At 45.7% G+C, this 20,743-nt stretch overlaps 3 protein-coding genes across 4 annotated transcripts in view; 1 reads left to right on the forward strand and 2 right to left on the reverse strand.

The window, feature by feature from the left end:
• The window catches only part of IL4R (interleukin 4 receptor), a 68,446-nt gene extending 66,739 nt beyond the window's left edge, over window positions 1-1,707 (reverse strand). Inside the window, exons 1-2 of the mRNA XM_063143411.1 lie at window positions 1,525-1,707; window positions 345-1,044 (exon numbers count right to left, since the gene is read on the reverse strand). Of these exons, the coding sequence (XP_062999481.1) occupies window positions 345-1,044; window positions 1,525-1,707 (883 nt within the window). The remainder of the gene's footprint in view (window positions 1-344; window positions 1,045-1,524) is intronic.
• KDM8 (lysine demethylase 8) overlaps window positions 1-20,743 on the reverse strand; it is a 402,374-nt gene that overhangs the window by 348,929 nt on the left and 32,702 nt on the right. The window lies entirely within an intron of this gene.
• Window positions 763-19,613, forward strand: NSMCE1 (NSE1 homolog, SMC5-SMC6 complex component). Of its 2 annotated transcripts, none has more exons than XM_063143123.1 (8): window positions 763-1,033; window positions 1,822-1,988; window positions 9,799-9,920; window positions 10,219-10,296; window positions 18,330-18,476; window positions 18,604-18,720; window positions 19,043-19,163; window positions 19,373-19,613. In XM_063143123.1, the coding sequence occupies exons 2-8, from the start codon at window positions 1,856-1,858 to the stop codon at window positions 19,456-19,458; spliced, it is 804 nt and encodes a 267-aa protein (XP_062999193.1). In that variant the 5' UTR covers window positions 763-1,033; window positions 1,822-1,855; the 3' UTR covers window positions 19,459-19,613. The 2 variants fall into 2 exon arrangements, with proteins under 2 accessions (XP_062999193.1, XP_062999194.1); XM_063143124.1 differs by having other exon boundaries at window positions 763-1,026.

Genomic DNA, 20,743 nt, shown 5'->3' on the forward strand with positions numbered 1-20,743 from the left:
ACGGGCCCTTTGCAGGCTCAGCACGGCCCCCAGTCGCTGTGGAGGCTACCGGGACCCTCCTCCGCACAGGAATGCTTGAGAGGGGGCGCCGGCCCCGGCTCGGCCAGGCGTCCTGTTCCCGAGCCCGGCCTGCCGGCCGCCGCCTCTCTCCTACGCAGCGGCTGGGTGGAGACGCACTTCACTGCCCGCCAGCCCCGCCGGGACCCATCCCTCCATTCCATCCCAACCGGGGAGCTGAGCTGCGGCGGCCCTCGAGTCCCGCTTCGTCGCCACGGGAGGGGAGTCACCCAGGAAGAGGCCCGCGGCTCTTGCGCCCTGGCTCCGCCCGCCGCCGAGATACTCACCGTGGCCCAGCAGCGGCAGCAGCAGGCGCAGCATCCGGGCCCGCCAGAGACCTGTGGCGCCAGCGAGGCCCATCGAGCGAGCGGGGCGCGAAGTCCGCCGAGGGTCGCGCGCGTCACTCGGCCCGCAGCGCGCACGAAGAGCGTCTGGGCCAGGCCGGGCCGAGCCGCCGCGTCCGTCCTTGATTTCCTCCTGGGCGGCGCGGCTCGCCGCAGAAGCCCCGGCCTGCCTGCCAGCGCCAGCCTCCGCCCCGCCAGCCGACGGGACCGCCCGCTTCCCCCCCCCCCCCCACGCCCGTGGCGGCGCCTTCAGCACCCGGCCTCGGAACCCGGCGGCTGTCCCGTGGCGGCCTTGCCGTGGAGGGGCGCGCCTGCCCTCCCGCAGAAGCCGCGTCCGGCCTCTGGCAGCGGAGGGGCTAGAGCCGGCGGGACCAGCGGCCGCTTTGGAAGCCCCGGCCTGCCTGCCTCGCGTAGAAGTGGCTGGCGTCGCTCCAGTCTGTGCTGCGAGCGGAAGCCCTGAAGCCTGCCTGCCTGCCTGCCTGCCTTCGACCGGCTCTGAGCCTGCCACAGCGTCGCTCTCCTTCCCAGCGCGGGAGCTTGCCGGGGCCTGGCAGTCCGCCTGCCCCGGCGGCTGCTCTGCTACTCTTTCCGCGGGGAGGGCGAGGCGTTCCGCTCCTTCTGCCAGGTGAAACGTACGAAGGGGCTTGCGGTGGGGTGGGCGCAGGCCAGCAACAGCCTCCCTCCCTCGGCTGCACTCTGCCCATGCTTAGAGGATGCTCGGCAGTTCCTCGACACTGCCCCCCGCCAGCTGTGCTTCACATCAGCCGCGGTTCGCTTCCACATTGCGCTGCGTGTCTCAGATTCGGGTTTCGACGCACAATTTAAGTGTCAGAGAGCTCTGAAACACCTGTGGTATGACACACGTGTCAACACCCATTGCTTAAGTTCACGACATGTTACAAGAATGTGTGAAACTGCAGCCAGGTCCATGAGATAATGACTAACACACGTGTGGGGCTTCTTCACATGAGCCTCAGGACACACAAAAGATAGTGCTGGCCCGAGATGCATTTTGCCTCGTCTGGACTTCTTCCAGACACCTCCCCTTCAGGCTTGGAAAAGCAAATGGCTGATATCTGCAGAGCTGGCCTCCTCTGCACTGCCTGAGTGGCCTGGGCTGTACCGCTGCACTCTCCACTGGATCCCCACTCAGGCCATGCAGGGTACAGCCCAGTGGGTTTGCCACATGAGCTGGTGCTTGGGCAGGCCTTCTCCACTGGCTGGGGAAATAAGCCCGCTGGTGGGCCACATGCCTCAGGCATTCCACATGTGATGCTGCATTGGGGCAAAGCTGGCAGCCCAGCATCGTCCCCACCCCACCCCCCGCCCAGCTTGCCAGGTGTGTGGCTCTGCCAGAAGTCCAGCCAAGGAGCTCTCTTTGCTTTGCCCCTGACTCCTTACGTCTCTCTCTCCTTTGTAGCTAAGTGTGGCTGCTGACACCGTCTGTGCATCCCATGCCCAGAGCAACGATGACTGTCCCAATGAGCGATGCCCACCGGCACTTCCTGCAAGCCCTCCTGGCCCTTGGCATAGTGGAAAGATCAGAAGCCCGGAAGTTGCACCAGCAGTGTTGTGAGCTACACAAGGGTTAGTCTGAGCAGAAGGGGAGGGCATGAAATCCTCCTCTTGCTCATCCTCCACTGTGAATGTCCTTATGGCAGGAGTGGATGGGCAGAAGATAGATCCCCAGTGTGTTGGATTCCAGTGCCCAGAAGCCCCTGCCACCATGGCCAGCGGTCAGGAATGGTGGGAGATGAAATGCAAAGCAACTGGAGAGCTATCTTATGCTCAGCCCTGCTTAAGGCACTTTTCCAGGAAATAATCTTCAGAGAAGAATGCAAATATTTGGATGGCGGCAAGTCCACATTAGAAAAAGGGTGTGGGGTGGGATTGTTCAGCCCATAAATTAATAACAGGAGGCTCAACAAGGCTGTTGGATCAAGTCTGGCAGGACACAATCCTCGCTTTCTGCATAACCACCCTGAGTGAATAGGAAAAGAGTTTAAAATGCAGTGAGCCATGTGATGTCCTCTTGGGAAGATGTCACAGTGCATTATGCCACAATGAATATGTTGTGTGCCCTATGCGAAGTAGAGCAGGGATTGTAGTGTGTGTGCACTCCTTCGAAGCAGGGGTTGGTCCAAGGGCAGGGTCCTTTCTCACCTTTTCTTCCTTCATTGTATTGTCTCAGGCACTTTTTGCTCAGCTCCAATACCAGAAGTGAGTTGAGGTGGTGAGAAAGAGATTTAGGGGTGCTTGCAGATTAGGCTTTTAGCCTGCAATCACCCTGCACCATTCATGGAATTTTATGGGGGGTCCAGGTGACCTTTATAATCCTCCAGTGTTTTCCCAGTGCTCCTTTGGTCTTTCTCTTTGCCAGAAAAAATCCATGGAGGAGAAAATGACAGAAGAGCCTAGAAGCACCCAAAGGTCAGGCGAGGAGGCTCTCGTCCTGCAATCTTAATGTTAAAAGGGCAGGCATGGATACATTGGGAAATGGCATGTCGCTAGTGGCCCTCCCACCCATTGTTATCTTTGTTAGGACCTGTCCTGAAGGAAGGAGGCTGGAGGCCTCTAAGAGAGTTTTAAATAATAAAACAAATAATGCAAAAAGTTGGGATTGGGTGAGGGGGTGCTTTGTTTCCAGGTTGTTGCCATTTCAATGAGACACTTGCTGGGAGGAGAAGGCAACTTGTGCCTGGCTCATGGTGGCCAGCCTCAATGGTCCTGCCCTGCATGTCCCTCTCAGGCCCCCATCTGCTACAATGCCCCTTCTGTGCCATCTTCACACTCCCCACATGCCAACTCAGCAGATGTTCTTCACTTTTCTGTTGGAGCCCAGACTTGACTGACTGGGGCAGAGGGAGGGCCAAGTGTGCTTTTCATTGTGGTGTAAGAAGGTTGGCCAAGCACAGGTGTGAAGTGGAGGTCTTTATGACTGTGAAGTACCCTGAGGGCATTTGCCCATTGGGCAACAAATACATGAAATAACTATATGTTAAAAATACTTATCCCTGCACAGAAATACAGGAGGATGAGCCTGGGAGCCTCATCGAGAGTACCTGGATTAAAATAAGCGGGGCAAAGAACAAAAGTAACATGACAGTTGGAGTTTACTACCGACTACCCAATCAAGGAGAAGATGAAGACTAAACTTTTGAAAAGCAAATTGCCAGTATTTCAAGGAAATGCGATATAGTAGTGATGGGGGACTTCATAGAATCATAGAATAGCAGAGTTGGAAGGGGCCTACAAGGCCATCGAGTCCAACCCCCTGCTCAATGCAGGAATCCACCCTAAAGCATCCCTGACAGATGCTTGTCCAGCTGCCTCTTGAAGGCCTCTAGTGTGGGAGAGCCCACCACCTCCCTAGGTAACTGGTTCCATTGCCATCCTGCTCTAACTGTCAGGAAGGTTTTTCTGATGTCCAGCCGGAATCTGGTTTCCTGTAACTTGAGCCCGTTATTCCGTGTCCTGCACTCTGGGATGATCAAGAAGAGATCCTGGCCTCCTCTGTGTGACAACCTTTTAAGTATTTGAAGAGTGCTATCATGTCTCTTCTCAATCTTCTCTTCTCCAGGCTAAACATGCCCAGTTCTTTCAGTCTCTCTTCATAGGACTTTGTTTCCATTTATTTATTTATTTATTTAAGGATTTTTATGCCGCCATTCAGCAAAAAAAGGCTCTCATGGCGGCTTACAAAAGTATACCCCTGATAATCTTGGTTGCCCTCCTCAATTACCCCGATATCAGTTGGGAGACAAATATTGCCAAAAGTGGCCCTTCCCAGAAATTCCTGACATGTGGGGGTGATAAATTTCTCCTACACAAAGTGGAGGAAGGAACTAGAGGATTGGCTATCCTTGACTTGATACTGACCAATAGGGACGACTTAGTGGATAAAGTGACAGTTACAGGAACTCTGGGGGAAAGTGACCACGTCATACTTGAATACTTGCTTTTAAAGGAAGCAAAAGCTGAGTGTAGCCATACACATTCTCTGGATTTTAGGAAAGCTAATTTGAATAAACTCAGAACTATGATAAGTAAGGCCCCATGGCAAGTGACCCTAATGAGAAAAAGAGTCCAAGATGGGTGGGAGTTTTTTAAAAAGGAAATTTTAAAGGCACAATTACAAACAATTCCAACAAGGAAAAAAGATAGAAGACAACAGAAGAAACAAAGGCTTCTAGCATGGGAGAGCCCACAAAAAAATTAGAGATGACCTGAAAACAAGGATACATATAGGAAGTGGAAGGATGGCCAGGCTACAAAAGAAGAGTACAGACAGGTAGCACAGAAGTGCTGAAATGGGGGCAGTAAGGCTAAAGCTGAGAATAAACTGTGACTAGCAAGGAATGCTAAAAGCAATAAAAAGGCTTTCTTCAAATACGTGAATAGTAAAAGACAGGAAGGAAATGGTGGTTCAACTGCTTTATGAGGATGGTAAATTGATAACAAAAGACAAAGAAAAGGCCAAAGTGCTAAATTCCTACTTTAGCTCAGTCTTCTCCCAAAAACGGGTCTTGTACTATAGTCAAGTACAAGCTGAAGGGGCAAGATTGCAGTTTGAGATTGTTAAACAAATAGTTAAGGAACAGCTAATTTCTTTGAACAAGTTTAAATCTCCAGGGACCGATGAGCTGTATCCTAGTTTTTCAATAGTTTTATCCTCATCTTCTTGATTGGGTGGTGGGTAGTAGACTCCGACTAGCATGCTCCTTTTATTCGTTGCCCCATTTATTTTAATCCAGGTGGTCTTGATGGGGCTCCCACGTTCATCCGCTTGTATTTCTGTGCAGGGATAAGTATTTTTAACATATAGTGCATCTCTGCCTCCCTTTTTATTTCTTCTGTCCTTTTTGAACAAGTTATATCCTTCAATTGCTGTATTCCAGTCATGGGAGTCATCCCACCAAGTTTCAGTTATACCTATCAAGTATTTGCCTATATTTATTAAGAGTTCAAGTTCGTTCTGTTTGTTTCCCATAGTCAGGGCATTAGTATATAGACATCGAAGACCATGAGCTTTATATCCAAAAGAGATGTCTACTGAAGATGGGTATGAGGGGTAGCCCCTATGTTTGTTTCTGTTCTGCTTTGAGGAAGCCCTCTTAACCAAGAGGACTGCTTGGGCTCTTATGGGGAGGCCAAAAGTGGATTCATTAGGGAGACTTAAGGCCTGGTCTTCCTTTTCCTGTGCCCAGGAATAAAACTGCTCTTATGGATCAGTAACTGCTTAAAGAACAGAAAGCAGAGAGAAGGAATAAATGGTAATTTCTCCCTATTCAGGGAAAGTGGGGCAAAAAAACCCCCAACTAAGTATAACCTAGAAACACATGGTCTTCGATGTCTATATACTAATGCCCAGAGCATGGGAAACAAACAGAATGAACTTGAACTCTTATTACATGAAGGCAAATACGACTTGATAGGTATAACTGAAACTTGGTGGGATGACTCCCAGGACTGGAATATAGCAATTGAAGGATATAACTTGTTCAAAAAGAACAGAAGAAATAGAAAGGGAGGTGGAGTTGCACTATATGTTAAAAATACCTATCCCTGCACAGAAATACAGGCGGATGAGATTGGGAGCCCCGTCGAGAGCGTCTGGATTAAAATAAATGGGGCTAGGAATAAAAAGAATATGATAATCGGAGTCTACTACCGACCACCCAATCAAGGAGAAGACGAGGACGAAACTTTTGAGAAACAAATTACCAGTGTTTCAAGGAAGTGTGATGTAGTAGTGATGGGGGACTTCAATTACCCTGATATCTGTTGGGAGACCATTACTGCCAAAAGCGGCCCTTCCAAGAAATTCCTGACATGTATGGGTGATAACTTTCTCCTACAGAAAGTGGTGGAAGGAACTAGAGGATCGGCAATCCTTGACTTGTTATTGACCAAAAGGGATGACTTAGTGGATAAAGTGGCAGTTACGGGAACTCTGGGGGAAAGTGACCACGTCATACTTGAATTCTTGATTATGAAGGAGACAAAAGTCGAGCGTAGCCATACACGTACTCTGGATTTTAGGAAAGCTGATTTTAATAAACTCAGAACTATAATAAGTAAGGTCCCGTGGCAAGGGAGCCTAAAAAGAAAAGGAGTGCAGGATGGGTGGGAGTATCTAAAAAATGAAATTTTAAAGGCACAGTTACAAACAATTCCAACAAGGAGAAAAGATAGAAGACAACAGAGGAAACCAATGTGGCTCCACAAAAAGTTTATTGATGAACTGAAAACAAAAAGGGATACATATAGGAAGTGGAAGGAAGGCCAGGCTACAAAAGAAGAGTACAGACAAGTGGCGCAGAAGTGCCGAAATGGCGTCAGGAAGGCTAAAGCTGTGAATGAGCTGAGATTAGCGAGGGATGCTAAAAGCAATAAAAAGGCTTTCTTCAGATACGTGAGTAGTAAAAGACAGAGGAAAGAAATGGTGGTTCAACTGCTTAATGAGGATGGCAAATTGATAACAGATGACAAAGAAAAGGCTGAAGTGCTCAATTCCTACTTTGCCTCGGTCTTCTCCCAAAAGCGGGTCTATGACCCCCCTGGAAAATGTGAAGCAGAAGTTGAGGGGGCAGGATTGCAGTTTGAGATTGATAAACAAATGGTCAAAGAACACCTAATTTCCTTGAATGAGTTCAAATCTCCAGGGCCCGATGAACTGCATCCAAGAGTAATGAAGGAGCTAGCGGAAGAACTCTCGGAACCTTTGTCTATTATCTTTGCAAAATCATGGAAGACGGGTAAGGTGCCGGATGACTGGAGGAGGGCTAACGTTGTCCCTATCTTCAAAAAGGGCAAAAAGGAGGAACCTGGGAACTACAGACCAGTCAGTCTGACATCCATCCCTGGGAAAATTCTGGAGCAGATTATAAAGAAGTCAATCTGTAAACACCTTGAAATCAATGCAGTGATTACTAGAAGCCAACATGGATTTGTCAGGAACAAATCCTGTCAGACTAATTTGATCTCATTTTTTGATAGGATAACCTCCCTTGTGGACTGTGGGAATGCTGTGGACGTCATATATCTTGACTTCAGCAAAGCTTTTGACAAAGTACCACATGACATTCTGATTAACAAACTAGCTAAAAGTGGGCTAGATGGAACAACTATTAGGTGGATCCACAGTTGGCTACAGAATCGGACTCAAAGAGTACTTATCAATGGAACCTTCTCAAACTGGGGAGAGGCAACGAGTGGGGTGCCGCAGGGCTCAGTCCTGGGCCCAGTGCTCTTCAACATTTTTATTAATGATTTGGACGAGGAGGTGCAGGGAACGCTGATCAAATTTGCAGATGACACCAAATTGGGTGGGATAGCTAATACCCTGGAAGACAGAAACAAACTTCAAAGTGATCTTGATAGGCTGGAGTGCTGGGCTGAAAACAACAGAATGAAATTTAATAGGGATAAATGCCAAGTTCTACATTTAGGGAATAGAAACCAAATGCACAGTTACAAGATGGGGGACACTTGGCTCAGCAATACTACAAACGAGAAAGATCTTGGAATTGTTGTAGATCACAAGCTGAATATGAGCCAACAGTGCGATATGGCTGCAAGAAAGGCAAATGCTATTTTGGGCTGCATTAATAGAAGTATAGCTTCCAAATCACGTGAGGTACTGGTTCCTCTCTCTTCGGCCCTGGTTAGGCCTCATCTAGAGTATTGCGTCCAGTTCTGGGCTCCACAATTCAAGAAGGACGCAGACAAGCTGGAGCGTGTTCAGAAGAGGGCAACGAGGATGATCAGAGGTCTAGAAACAAAGCCCTATGAAGAGAGACTGAAAGAACTGGGCATGTTTAGCCTGGAGAAGAGAAGATTGAGGGGAGACATGATAGCAGTCTTCAAATACTTAATAGGTTGTCACACAGAGGAGGGCCAGGATCTCTTCTCGATCCTCCCAGAGTGCAGGACACGGAATAACGGGCTCAAGTTAAAGGAAGCCAGATTCCGGCTGGACATCAGGAAAAACTTCCTGACTGTTAGAGCAGTGCGACAATGGAATCAGCTACCTAGGGAGGTTGTGGGCTCTCCCACACTAGAGGCATTCAAGAGGCAGCTGGACAACCATCTGTCAGGGATGCTTTAGGGTGGATTCCTGCATTGAGCAGGGGGTTGGACTCGATGGCCTTGTAGGCCGCTCCAACTCTGCTATTCTATGATTCTCCCTTCTCCCTTAAGCCATATCTCCCTATGCCTGTGGTCACAGAGATGAAAACAGTATCCCCAATTCCCTCCATAATAACCTTTCCCAAGCACATCCACATCACTCACCTCAAAGTCCACCAACCATGTACAACAAACAGTTGGCCCACAGCCAGCACTCATCACAAAATAACATCTGGTCTGTTTTTTGTCTCTCCCCATCCCCCTTATCTATTGAGACCACAACATCATAAAGATAATTTTCAAACATTACCCACCTCCATCTATGGCCATATGACATCATGTACATACACTAGCCACACTATCTCCCCAAAGAGCAAATAACATACAGCAATGGAAAGACTAAGTGCATTTCCCTTGTACAAAAGCCCACCTTTCACTCTTACTCCCTGTTTTGGCCCCTACCCTGCATTCATTTGGAGCAGTAAAATAGCTTAGCCACAACCCTGAGATATCACACACTGCAGAACTCCATACCATGATCTTACCAAATTCACCCAACGATATTTTATGAATTGCAACTGTTAAGGTAATTATCACTGTCTATCATTTTTGCATTTCAATTCCCTGTGACCTAACTGTTTACAATACACCCTGCCAAGCCTGAGTATATAAATCTGCCAATGTGAAGTTAACACTTCATGCATCTGATGAAGTGGACAGTGTCCAAAAAAGTTTATGCCTTAATACATTTTGTAAACAAAATCTTTTAGATGTCACAAGACACCTTGTTTCTGTTGCAACAGACTAAGATGGCTGCTCCTCTGAAAATTGATGATTTTGATTGCCCCTTTCTGCATTTTCCAACTTTACAATATCCTTTTTATTTTAATTATTTGTTTAATTTATTTTCTACCTTCCTGCCAAAAAATGACGCTCAGATTAAAAATGAAGTCTTAATTAAAATATACCATAAAATAAATAAATTAAAAACACAATTAAAAACAGTAAAAGAAATAAAGAGCACTCAGCCAATCAAATCTCCCTTCAGCAACAGATCTGCTTATGTGCCAAAGGTGTAGCGACTTGGAATATTGTGCAAGTTTTGTCTCACTGTAGAGTAGTACAGAGTCATTTAGCAGTATTTTCCAAATATCTCTGCTTGCTGTAAGCCCGTTCCTGGGTATATGTGCTCTTGAATGCCAGCTGTGTCTTTACCCAAAAGGCTGTATGGCAAGGTGATGGTTTTTCCATTGTATGTCCTCTCCAGTCTACTATGTGCAAGATAAACTGGACGATTTCATCAATTTTGTGAATGTTCAACTACAGCATTTGTTTATGGAGATCCGGAAAGGCCTGTCGGAAGAAAATGGGAGAACATACTATGCTTTGGTAAGGTGAGACGCGGTGCTACCACGTGGCTTTACCTTGTAATTTGAAAGCAATAGCAAGCCAGGTAAAGCTTTTCCAGAGATTGTGCCAGGTTGTTTTGTGTGTGTGTGTGTGTGTGTTATGGGGAGGCATTTCCCTTGCTCGCATCCTGCTGATTATCAGGGACCTTTCATCTCTTGTGGTGGCTTCATCTAGAGGGACTAGCCACTTCTATGCTGTGGTAACCAGTAAGACTGTTGCATAGCTTCCTCTTGGCTTAAGGGCTTTTTGCAGTCTCTTGTTATATTTGTTTTCCTAGGTGAACCTGGCAGAAACTGAATTCACCAAAATGGCAAGCAACTATTCTGAAAATGAACTAGAGTTGTTCAAAAAGACAGTGAGTATGGCAGCATTCAAACATCAGACCTGCGCAGGGGGCAGTCTCTTTCCGCAGGTCTGGGCTCTTAGTTGGAAAATCGCAGGGGGGAGATGGGGGCTGGGAGGAAAGAGCGGATCCAGCGGGAGAGATGGGGGGGGAAGAGCAGAGCCAGGTTGGGGAGATCGCGGCCGGGGGGGGGGAATGGAGGGGGCGTCGGACATGGCGGGCGGGTGATTGGATGGGCATGGCGGGTGGGGGCAATTGGGCGGGGGGGCATCAGGCTTGGCGGACGGGGGGTGGGGAAGGAGAACAGGGCCAGGGCAGGGAGATCGCGGATGTGGGGGAAGGAGTTTTTTTTTAAACCCACTTACCATTTCTGGCTCCTGCGCTGCTGCTGCTGCTGCTTTAAAAGAAAAAAAATGATGGCCGCGACGGCTCTCCTCCAGAGCTCATCGCGGCTCACGTGTGAATAAGGGCAAGATCTTGCGTTATTCATAACGCGAGGTTTCCCCTCCTTTCACCCGGATTTTCCACCAGGTCTAGCAAGGCCCTAAGTCTCCCTGCACTACTTTCAGGAACTGACTTGCCTGGTAAGAATTGAACCACCAGAACCCAATACCCCTCATTCCCATTCCAGCAAGATGGCTCAGAAGGTCAATGGTATCAAAAGCTGCTGAGAAGTCCAGGAGAATTAGCAGGTCTTTGTTCCCCCTGCCTCTCTCCCAGTATTGCTCATCCACCAGGGTGACCAAAGTGGTTTCCATGCTAAACTTGGGCCTGAAAGTCAGATTTAAGTTTACGCAGATAATTGTTGTCATCCAAGAATGTCTGGAGTTGCCTGGCTGCCCCCACCTGAGCACCTTACCCAAAAGGGGGATATCGTAGTCTGCAAATAATTAGAACAGACTTCCAGGTCTAAGAAGGATTTCTTTCTTTAAGGCAGCTGAGTCTTTAGTAGACCATGAGCCAGGACCTCAAATTTAGGCCATTGGTACCAGTCGGGGGGATGGATTCTAATATGATTTTTTTGCAAGGTATGGATGCCTAGAGATGGAAAAGATGTGATAGGAAGTCATAACTCTTTGCCTTTTGTCTGATATTATTGGATTAGCAACTATAGGCGAAAAAAATGGTTTTCATATTTTTGATAAATAGCATACAAATTCATCATAATATTTTGAAAAATAAATCTAATTCCACCATATTGATTAAATTCAATAGTATTTATAAAATAATTATGATTATAATAATAATAATAATATAGTCATAATAATAACAATAGAACTTTATTGTATTCCTTATATATTGATATAGATTATATGCATAATTTTCACTGACAATTTCTAATAGTAGTAGTAGTAATAAGCAATGCATGTTATAATTGAACATAAACACAATTTTATCATTCACATTCGTCATAATCATCTTCTTCTGAATAGGCATCATCACTCTCTGCGTCTGTTTGATTTTCACAGCCGGGAAGTCTGCACATGTCAGTGCACTTGAGGTCATTTAGACAGCAGACACATGTTGGCAGTTGGCAGTTCCTAATGGTTTATGGTTTAATTTGTTTTTAGCTGTGTATATTTACTGTTTTTATACTGTATGCTTTTATCTGTATGCTGCCCTGAGATCTTATTGATATAGGGCGGGATATAAATGTTTTAAATAAATAAATAATAACTAGCCGTACCTGGCGTAACAAACGCAGTTCTAGCATATTTTAAAGGTTATTAATTTAAAATATCATCGCATTTTATTTATTTATTCATTCATATATTTCATTGTAAACACAATGAACAATCTCGTTCTTCTCAGATACAACACTTAATGAGCCCAATGATCGAACTCTTGAGAGAGCAACATATAGTTGTCCGTGAGTGAATACAGGTTTTGGAAGGTATAGGCAGATTCTGTCAAAAGTCTGTCCCTGTGACTTATTAATGGTCATTGAAAAGGCTAAACGTATAGGAAACTGTCTTCTTTTGAATTTGAAAGGCATATTTGTATCAGATGGAATGAGAGGTATGTGCGGTATAAGAATAGTATCTAAGTTCAATCCATTGACTACATGGGCCTCTATGATGTGTCTTTGTAGACGTGTAATTGTTAATCTTGTTCCATTGCAGAGTCCCTGTGATGGCATAAGATTTCGTAGTAGCATAATGACAGCACCAACTTTCAGTTTTAGCTTGTGAGGAGGCATTCCTGTTGGTGTTCAGCTGTTGAGAAACTCTTCAGGGTATGCTAGATGATCACTTGGTGCATCGCTTGCTACAGTATCCACACTTTTGTAAACAACCTCTTCTCCTGGCATATGGTTTAACACTTCGTTGTTCAGTTCCAAAGAATGGTCATTTGTTACAGTTAGTATTGCTCTGTGTTTGAGTTGCTGAGCTGTAACAGTGTTGAAGTTAATGTCACTATAGAGTTATTCTACAGGGTATTGTGTGTTTAAAAAACAGGCTGGAGGCAACTTTATAGTTGCACCACTTCTTCCATCATCTACTTACGTGTAAGTTTTAGTACATGGAATTCGGACCATAGCCTATGTTTCTTTATACAACTGGCAACAGTTAGAGATCTTGAGCCTCGTAGTAGGACTTGCCTGAAGTCTCCGCCTAGTAGTATAACTTTCCCTCCAAAAGACTGGTCTAATCCTGTCAGATCGCGCAGTAGAGTAGTCTGTCTACTGCTTGAAAAGTGTAAATGTGCGTCATTGGTGCTTCATCCCAAGTTATCAGTTTTGTTTGGAGAAGTGCCTTAGCTTCATCTGTGTTTGGCTTTAAATTGCATGTTGAAGTTGCATTCAGCAGCAAAGGTATCTTGAACGTAGAGTGAGCAGTTTTGCTTTTTGCTAATAGAGTTGCTGCAAGACGCAAGAGGAGTAACACTATCTCCATTGCCTCGTATGGCGTGTAGTAGAGTTGAGTAAAGAAATGTCTTTCCAGTTCCAGCTGGACCATCAAGAAAAGAACAGTGTTGATTCGAGTTATTGTAAATATCTTGCATTGCAGTACCCACAGTTGTAAGACATATTTCCCAGGTAATGCTCTTCCACGTTGATAACAGCTTGTTGATTATTCACATCCGGTACTTCTATTTGATTAGTCCTACGATGTTTTGCTGTTCTTCACATTTCCAATCGTTTTCCCTTCCTTCAGTGTTCCCTGTCTGTCTTCATCGTCGTAAAGTTTCATTTCGGTCTCTAAGTCTATTTGATCAGTCCTCTAATGTTTCATTAGCATTTCTTCTACGATTTCTCACAGTTGTTTCACACGGTTCAGCCATTTTTAATTCATGAAAGATGACGTGGGATATGCCCCCCAGAGACTTCTGCCCCTTCACCCCCACTCGGCCACCTTCATCCTCTCTCTCCCAAACACACTGGGGCACATCACCGCCCCCCTCAGCTTTCGCATTTCCCTCAGCCCCATGCTGATTCCTCTCAAGAACGGAGGATAAACCTCTCTTCTGCTAGCCTTCCTTCAGAAACCGAGCTCTCTACACTGGGGATGAATCATATTGTGGTGTGGAGTTTTGTTGTTGTTGTTTAATCTATATATATAAAAGCCCAGACTGCTCCTCCAAGGTAGTTATAGTTTTTGCCCTCTGGCGCCATCTAGCAACGTTTCTTGGAACTGTGGCCTTCTATGGAAGTTCTAAGTTCTGAGAAAGTTAACTGCCAGGAGCTTCCGACCTAGCAGAGGGGCCAAACCCCACTAACCTCTTCACCAGACTGCTTCTCTACATCTGTCGTGTGACGGGCATTTTTGCTAGTAATGTTGGGGGTCGTAGTCTCGTTTCGGATCCAAGACAGCAGTTAAAGCCGAAGGCGTAAGTTGGTGGATTTGATGAACGGAGGGGAGCCCCACCCCCCTCAAGGCAGCGAGCGAGTCAGGAAGGAGCGCAGCCGTGGGGGCGTAGCTGAAGCCATTCTAGAATTCCTGAAGGCAAAGTGGGCATGGCAAAACGGTAACATACCTAAGCGTTTTAGATAGATAGATAGATAGATAGATAGATAGATAGATAGATGCAGCTGCAAGCTAGTAGATCTAACACAGCCTGCGGTGCTGGCTGCCCCTCCATCCAGTCCACTACCAGTTGCTCTGCTCCATCTTGTTTTTCCAACTTCTACCCTCTCCCAATTGGACTAGGTGTCTGTGGATCATTCAGAAGACATCTCTTGCTTATAGTGGCTTGATAATTTGCATGTTCGGCATGTTTCTTCAGACAGTTCCTGCAAGGTGGAAGTTGGTGACTGTCTATCTAACCCTTCTTTGTGCAAAATAGGTGATATCTCAAGTCATTCACATGATGTACCGAAGATTTTGGTGCATACACTAAGCACGAGAATTGTTCCAATTTGTCCATTAGTTCTTCAGAGAGATCCCATTTGTCTCCGAGCTGCGAAAATGTTTCCTGTGTATGTCTGTTGGCAGACAGGATTTTGAATGCACTTACTTTTACTTTTCCTGCAAATGCGCTTACTGTGTCACATCCGGTAAATGTATGGAGACCTGTCATAGCTCGACAAACATTTTCACCAAGAGTTGAAGCTATTTTCCCAATGTCAAGGAATCACATACGTATTTTAGTACCACATTTCAGATTTTTTTTTAGCCATGATTCTGTCATGGAATCCCAAACACATAATAAACACATCAGTGTCATCTGAGCTTATCATTACTGCCTCATAACTGATAATTCTCTTTTCAAACTCTGGTTTTCTCTTACAACATCCTGTAGCGTGACACTATCAGGTTGCGGCAATAATTTTCCTTGGTTGTCTGGGAATATATGGAGGCTGTCACCGAACTCAAATTCCAATTTTCTTTTAATATGCTTCTTGGTTGATTCGTCTATTCCCTGTATTCCTCTGTGTGTCATGAGGGTTTCAAACCTTTCAGTGAGAGTCGTCACACGTATTACTTCTTTTTTAGGAATAATCACAGTTCTAATGTATTGAAATAGTTCATCATATGCTTCATCTTTCATATTTTTGTAGTGATCATCGGTTTAAATGCTAGATGCATGATCCTCCTTTGCTTTAACCCTTGTATCGTTCTTACAACAAGATGCATGATAATGGGCTTCTGCAGCCACTATGTCCCTACTACAAACTGCTAAGATCTTTGAATCCCAATTAATGGTTGTGCACTTTCGAAGCCTTTTTTCAACTCTAAGCTCCGTGGCCTTGATAAATTTCTCACGCGTTGATGTTCCCTTGTAGCATTTTATCTTTCCACAAAACATACATTCTTCAGCATATACATTTGACTTTAATTATGTTCTTCTGTTTAAGCCTTTACTCGTGCACTCACTCGTTCCAGCATCATCACTGACACTTGCTTCAGCTTTTCGCTTAATACTCTATACATCTCTCTTCATAGTAAACAGGCTCCTGCACTTCCTGTGGTAAAATACTTTGGGAACCATGTTGCTTTCCACATTTCTTGCAATGTCTAACAGTGGAATGTGATTCCTTACTTGAGCTGCCCCTAACAGAGTTTTCCACGATGAGTTGTCCTGTGGGCTTGTCAGCGTATCTCCAGGTTGGGCATTTGACCATAAATGAATTATACACTGGGGATCAGAGGAACAGGATGTGCTTGTTTCAGTCTTCTTCATGATGCTGCACGGTCATTCACCACCAGCTCTGAACAACCCCCCCCAATACTTAAAACATTTATATATTTTAATTGGTGTAATTATTATAATCATTATTATTATTATTATTAATTTATATAATCAGAATTACTATAATTGTTATGTTTAATAATAAAAGTCACAATATTAAACATTATAAAAAAATTCCATTTACATCAAGGTATCTTGGGAGTGGAGTGGTAACACAAAAGGCAAATAGTTATGACTTGCTATCACATATTTTCCATCTCTAGGCATCCATACCTTGCCAAAAAATCATATTCGAACCCATCCCCCAAGTGGTACCGATAACATGGTCAGCTCAAGGCCTATAGAGAGGGATTAATCACCTCCAGGGCTCTCAGCTATTCTCTCTCTCTCTCTCTCTCCCCCACACACACACACACCTTTCAAGTGTAGTTAAGTGGGCAAGGATCAGGCCTCTTAGAGTAGCTTGTCCACATCCTCAAGATGGCAACAACTGAAACTCACCCATATCAAAAAGGCCAGATTATTTCCTCCACACATTGTGTGACTGAACTGCTATGAGCAATGTTGTCCTGAAAGTACTTAGAAAACACATTGCAGTGGACTTTTGAGAGTTGGCTCAGATCACCCTGGGGACCAGTCAGAAAAAGATGAGGCTGTAAAATGGGCTCTGAAATGTGTTTGGTCAGACTCAACTGGAGTTTTCCTCTACCTGCTGCTTAATTTCTGTAAGTTCTTCAGTATATCAAAGAACTGCACCATGTTTTCTGGAGATTTCCCCACTGCATTTCAAAGAACTCTGGAAAGGGAGGACTCCCTGTGGATCTTGATCCCTAAAAAACACGTCTTGTACCCACTTGGGTCTGGATCCCCTTGGGGTTTCTGCACCTCCTCTATGAGTTCCTGGGCTCTTAAGTTCATTGGTGAGGAGAAAGTCTTGGCTCAAAGTCTTCTGAAGAGAATAGAAGCAGCATGGACCCTAGTTCTATAGCTTCCTTGCCCAAGAGTTCCCCATCCTCCCTTCCTTAGAATTAGTTTGATCTCTGCCATTGTGCTTGGGATGTAACAGAAAACCTCAGAAAACCTCTCCTGTCAAGGCAGTGCATTCTGTTTGAGAGGTGGCCTTTGGGCCACAATGACAGGGGTGAAGTCTAGCTGGTGTAGGCGCTTTGCTGGCTGCCTTCCTTCCGGAGGCTATGATAAAAGAGGAGCTGAGCCCATTATTTGTGCCTGCATTTTGGAATTTCCTTTGTACATTCCAAAGGCCTGTCTAGGTCAGCATCCTGCCCAAAGGGGCCAAGTAGCTGCCTATGGGAAGCCCACAACCAGGACAGTAGTGCAAGAGCCCCCTCCTGCCCCATCAACTGTCATACAAAGACTTATCCTCCATGAATTTGTCGAACCCCCTTTTAAATGGTGAGTAATTAACCATTGTGCACCCTGCCTTCCTAACCAGAGACCTGGCTTGGCTTGGGTTTACCTGGGGAGTCACTCCCTCAGTGACTGGCTGTGAAACAGGAAGTGGCATTGCTGCTCCTCTCTCTGCCTCCCTGCCACTCAGTCCGGGGGTCCTGAACGCTGTTCCTACACACACCACCATTGCTGCCTGCCTGCAAGTCCCCCACCCCCAACTTTGCTATCTTTAGAGTTTTTAAAATAAATAAATAAATGAGGCGGCAAAGCACAAGCTGTAAAGTGAAGCACATGCCTTCAAGGCCACCTCTCTTTCCAAGAATGTTTCAGAGCTTCCAAGAAATAAGAAGGCAAGGGACATTCTGGGGTCCTAGAAGGGAATGTGTGTTGCCTGGGGTTTTCGTGTATTCTGTTTTGCCAATTTATTTATTTATTTATTTATTTATTGCATTTCCCTACCACGTTATGGGTAGTTCATGTGTGTGCTTCTCTCAACTTCACCAGTTTTGTCTTTTGTGAAATTGGCATTTATTGTGTGTTGTGGGGGCAAATATGCGATTTGGCATTTGAGGCTCAGCAGTTTGCCTTCTGTGAATTGGGTGTTGGACCAGAAAACTGTGGGTTCAAAAGAGTGGCTTTTGTGTTTGGGGGCTCAGACTGTGTGGGCTTGGGGTAGTTGTTCTCTGAATTCTACCAGTCTGTGTATTAATTGAGAATAACTGAATTGTTGGGAGGCCAAAGGCATTATAAATTATGCAGCTTTGTATGCAGAGTGCTACACATCAGGTGGGGACCCTCTGCCCGGCAGATGATGGACTACAACTCTCATCATCCTCACCCAGTGACCATGTTAGCTGGGGCTAACGGGATTTAGAGTCTAATATCTTCTGGAGGGCTACTTGGTCCCCATCCTGGCTTTATTTTTAATTAAAGAACACTGCTTCTCGCTCCTTAGCCAGAAGGTGCTAAACACACACACTTTTTAAAAAAACCTTTTGCAGATGGACCTGATTGTATTGTCTGGAAGTGGCTTTGCATCCTCCACAGATATTCTCAACTCAGCTGACCGGCTGAAACCAAAGAAGATGAAGAAAAGAGAGGCAGAACAATTACTACAGAATCTGGTGCAGAACAAGTGGCTTCGTGAGGTCAGGGCTTTTGGTGCCTCAAGGGGCTGGCAGGTGGAGCCATCTGAGGGCTTTCCTGGTCCTCAAGGAGGGGGTGCTTCAAATAATGAAGGAAAGGTGTAGAACAGTGTGTATTCTTCTTTTACAGAAAGAGGGGGAGTACACACTGCACACGCGCTGCGTCCTGGAGCTGGAGCAGTACATCCTCTGCCATTACCAAGGCTCTGCCCGGAAGTGCCACATATGCCATAGCCTCTCCATTCAGGTCTGCATCATACCTCTGCTACTGAGGGAGGAACTCCACTCAAGGAGCCTTTTAGTGCCATGGCTTGGGAGTGTTAGCTTACTTAGTAGTTTTGTGTCACTGCCTGCCCAGTTCCCCCCAACGTAAAAATGCGCCCCCCCCCCCCGCATGCCAGTTCCCTTTCTTCTCTAGGATTTAAACACAAGCCACTAGCCTTCCTGCCGTTTGGCCGTGCCTCGAATTCCCCAGGGCACATGCTGTGAGATCGCTATAAGGCTTTGGATGGAGTCCCGTAAGGGCAGGGCATGCAGCCTCCCATTCATGAGAATCTTTCCCATTTCAGAGCCAAATGTGTGAGGATTGTGGGATTGCAATGCACTTGCCTTGCCTTGCCAAATACTTTGGAGCACAAACAGAACCCCGTTGCCCTCATTGCAAACAGTTTTGGCCTCACCGGATTCCAGGTAAAGCTCTTGCACAAAGCCATTTACAAACCAGCCGTGGCCTGTCTGGGGGAAGTGGTGGGGGGGCAGGGAGATTATCTGGCTTTCTCATGGCCAACTGTCTGCCTATTGGGCATTGTAAAAAATGGGGGATAGAGAGCTGTGAAATGTAATTTTAAGGTCATCCGGCACTTGTCGAGCCAGTGTTGCATTTTCTATTAATGCCACAGAGATCAACCCAGGAGGTCCTCATCTGTCATCAAGCACCCCAAAGGAGACCAGAAAGGCTCCCTCAATGGGCACAAGGCAACGCTAGAAGCATCTGCATCTTCATGGCATGCCTGGAGCAGCAGCTTCTTTCTAGAGGAGTGAAGGTGCAGCTGGGACACCGGCCTGGCGGTGACAAGAGTCACTGTTCTGTTCCTTAATTTTAAAGTTTGAAATACAAGTCTTTTACTCGTTTTCTCAATAGCCATTTTTCCTCATTCTCTTCAATCTTTCATAGAGCTTGTAAAGGCCTCTTAGGGTGCCTCAGTTGCAACTTTGCTTTCTACTCACTGCCTTTCTCCTGTCTTTCTTGCCGAAAAAGTGACTCATTTGGGAGTTTGCAAAATTGCAAAAATTACATTAGGACGGGAGGGATGGGGAGGTGGGGTTTTTTTTTGGTCCTAGGGGCTCGATTCCATTTTGGAGATGCTCTTGCTCATTCCAGTGATGGGCGTGGGCAAAGGCAAGAGTGAGTGGGGCTGGGAAATAATAAAAAAATGCATTCCATCTTAACGTTTTATACTAGGAGGCATGTCTACTCATAAGTAAGCACATGAGACTGAAGCATTTTAAAATAGCACCTCTGCAGGCCAAGAATCAGAAGGAAGGAAGACAATTTCAGCAGGGCAAAAACTGCTGGTCTGGATGGGAAACCCCACCCCCACCCCATACTTTATCAGGCCCCATGGGCCGAAGGTTCCCCCTCCCTGCTGTATTAGGTCCCCCACAAGGAAAATGAAGTAGCTGATTTTATTCCTTCATTAAACAAAAATGTTTTCTTAGATCAGCAAAGGAAAAGACAAAAGAGGGGATCAGCCACCCATGACTTGATTCTGACCAATAGGGAAGAGTTAATTGATAAGGTAAAAGCAGCAGGAACGTTTGAGGAAAGTTATGATGTAGTGCTCAAATTCTAGATTTTAAGGAAAACTGAGCTGAGTGTAGCCAAAACTTGGACTTAAGGAAAGCTGTCTTTAATAAACTCCACAATGATAAATAGGGTTCCATAGCAGGAAAACCTAATAGGAGGAGGAGTTCAAGAGGGATAGAAGTTCCTAAAAAAGGAGATACTAAAGGTGCAATTAGAAACAATTCCAATGTGGCTGCACAAAAAGCTTAGCATTAATCTGAAAATCAAAAGTCATACATCAGAGGTGAAAGGAGGGACAGGTCAGTAAGGAGCAGTACAAGCAGATTGTCCAGAATTGCAGACATGGTTTCAGGAAAGCTAAAGCTCAGACTGAGCTGAGGTTGGTGAGGGATGCTATGAATAATAAAAAGGGCTTCTTCAGACATGTTCAAAGTAAAAGGAAGATATACATAATGGTAGACGA

This window comes from Elgaria multicarinata, chromosome 17, assembly GCF_023053635.1.
Source record: "Elgaria multicarinata webbii isolate HBS135686 ecotype San Diego chromosome 17, rElgMul1.1.pri, whole genome shotgun sequence".
NCBI classification, from domain to species: Eukaryota; Metazoa; Chordata; class Lepidosauria; order Squamata; family Anguidae; genus Elgaria; species Elgaria multicarinata.

Excerpts from the sequence above, each read along its gene's own strand:
- NSMCE1 (XM_063143123.1), top strand. The coding sequence starts at position 1,856 with ATGCCCAGAGCAACGATGACTGTCCCAATGAGCGATGCCCACCGGCAC. Across the intron at positions 1,989-9,798 it reads GTGTTGTGAGCTACACAAGG|TCTACTATGTGCAAGATAAA; the intron begins GTTAGTCTGAGC and ends TGTCCTCTCCAG. Across the intron at positions 10,297-18,329 it reads TAGAGTTGTTCAAAAAGACA|ATGGACCTGATTGTATTGTC; the intron begins GTGAGTATGGCA and ends AACCTTTTGCAG.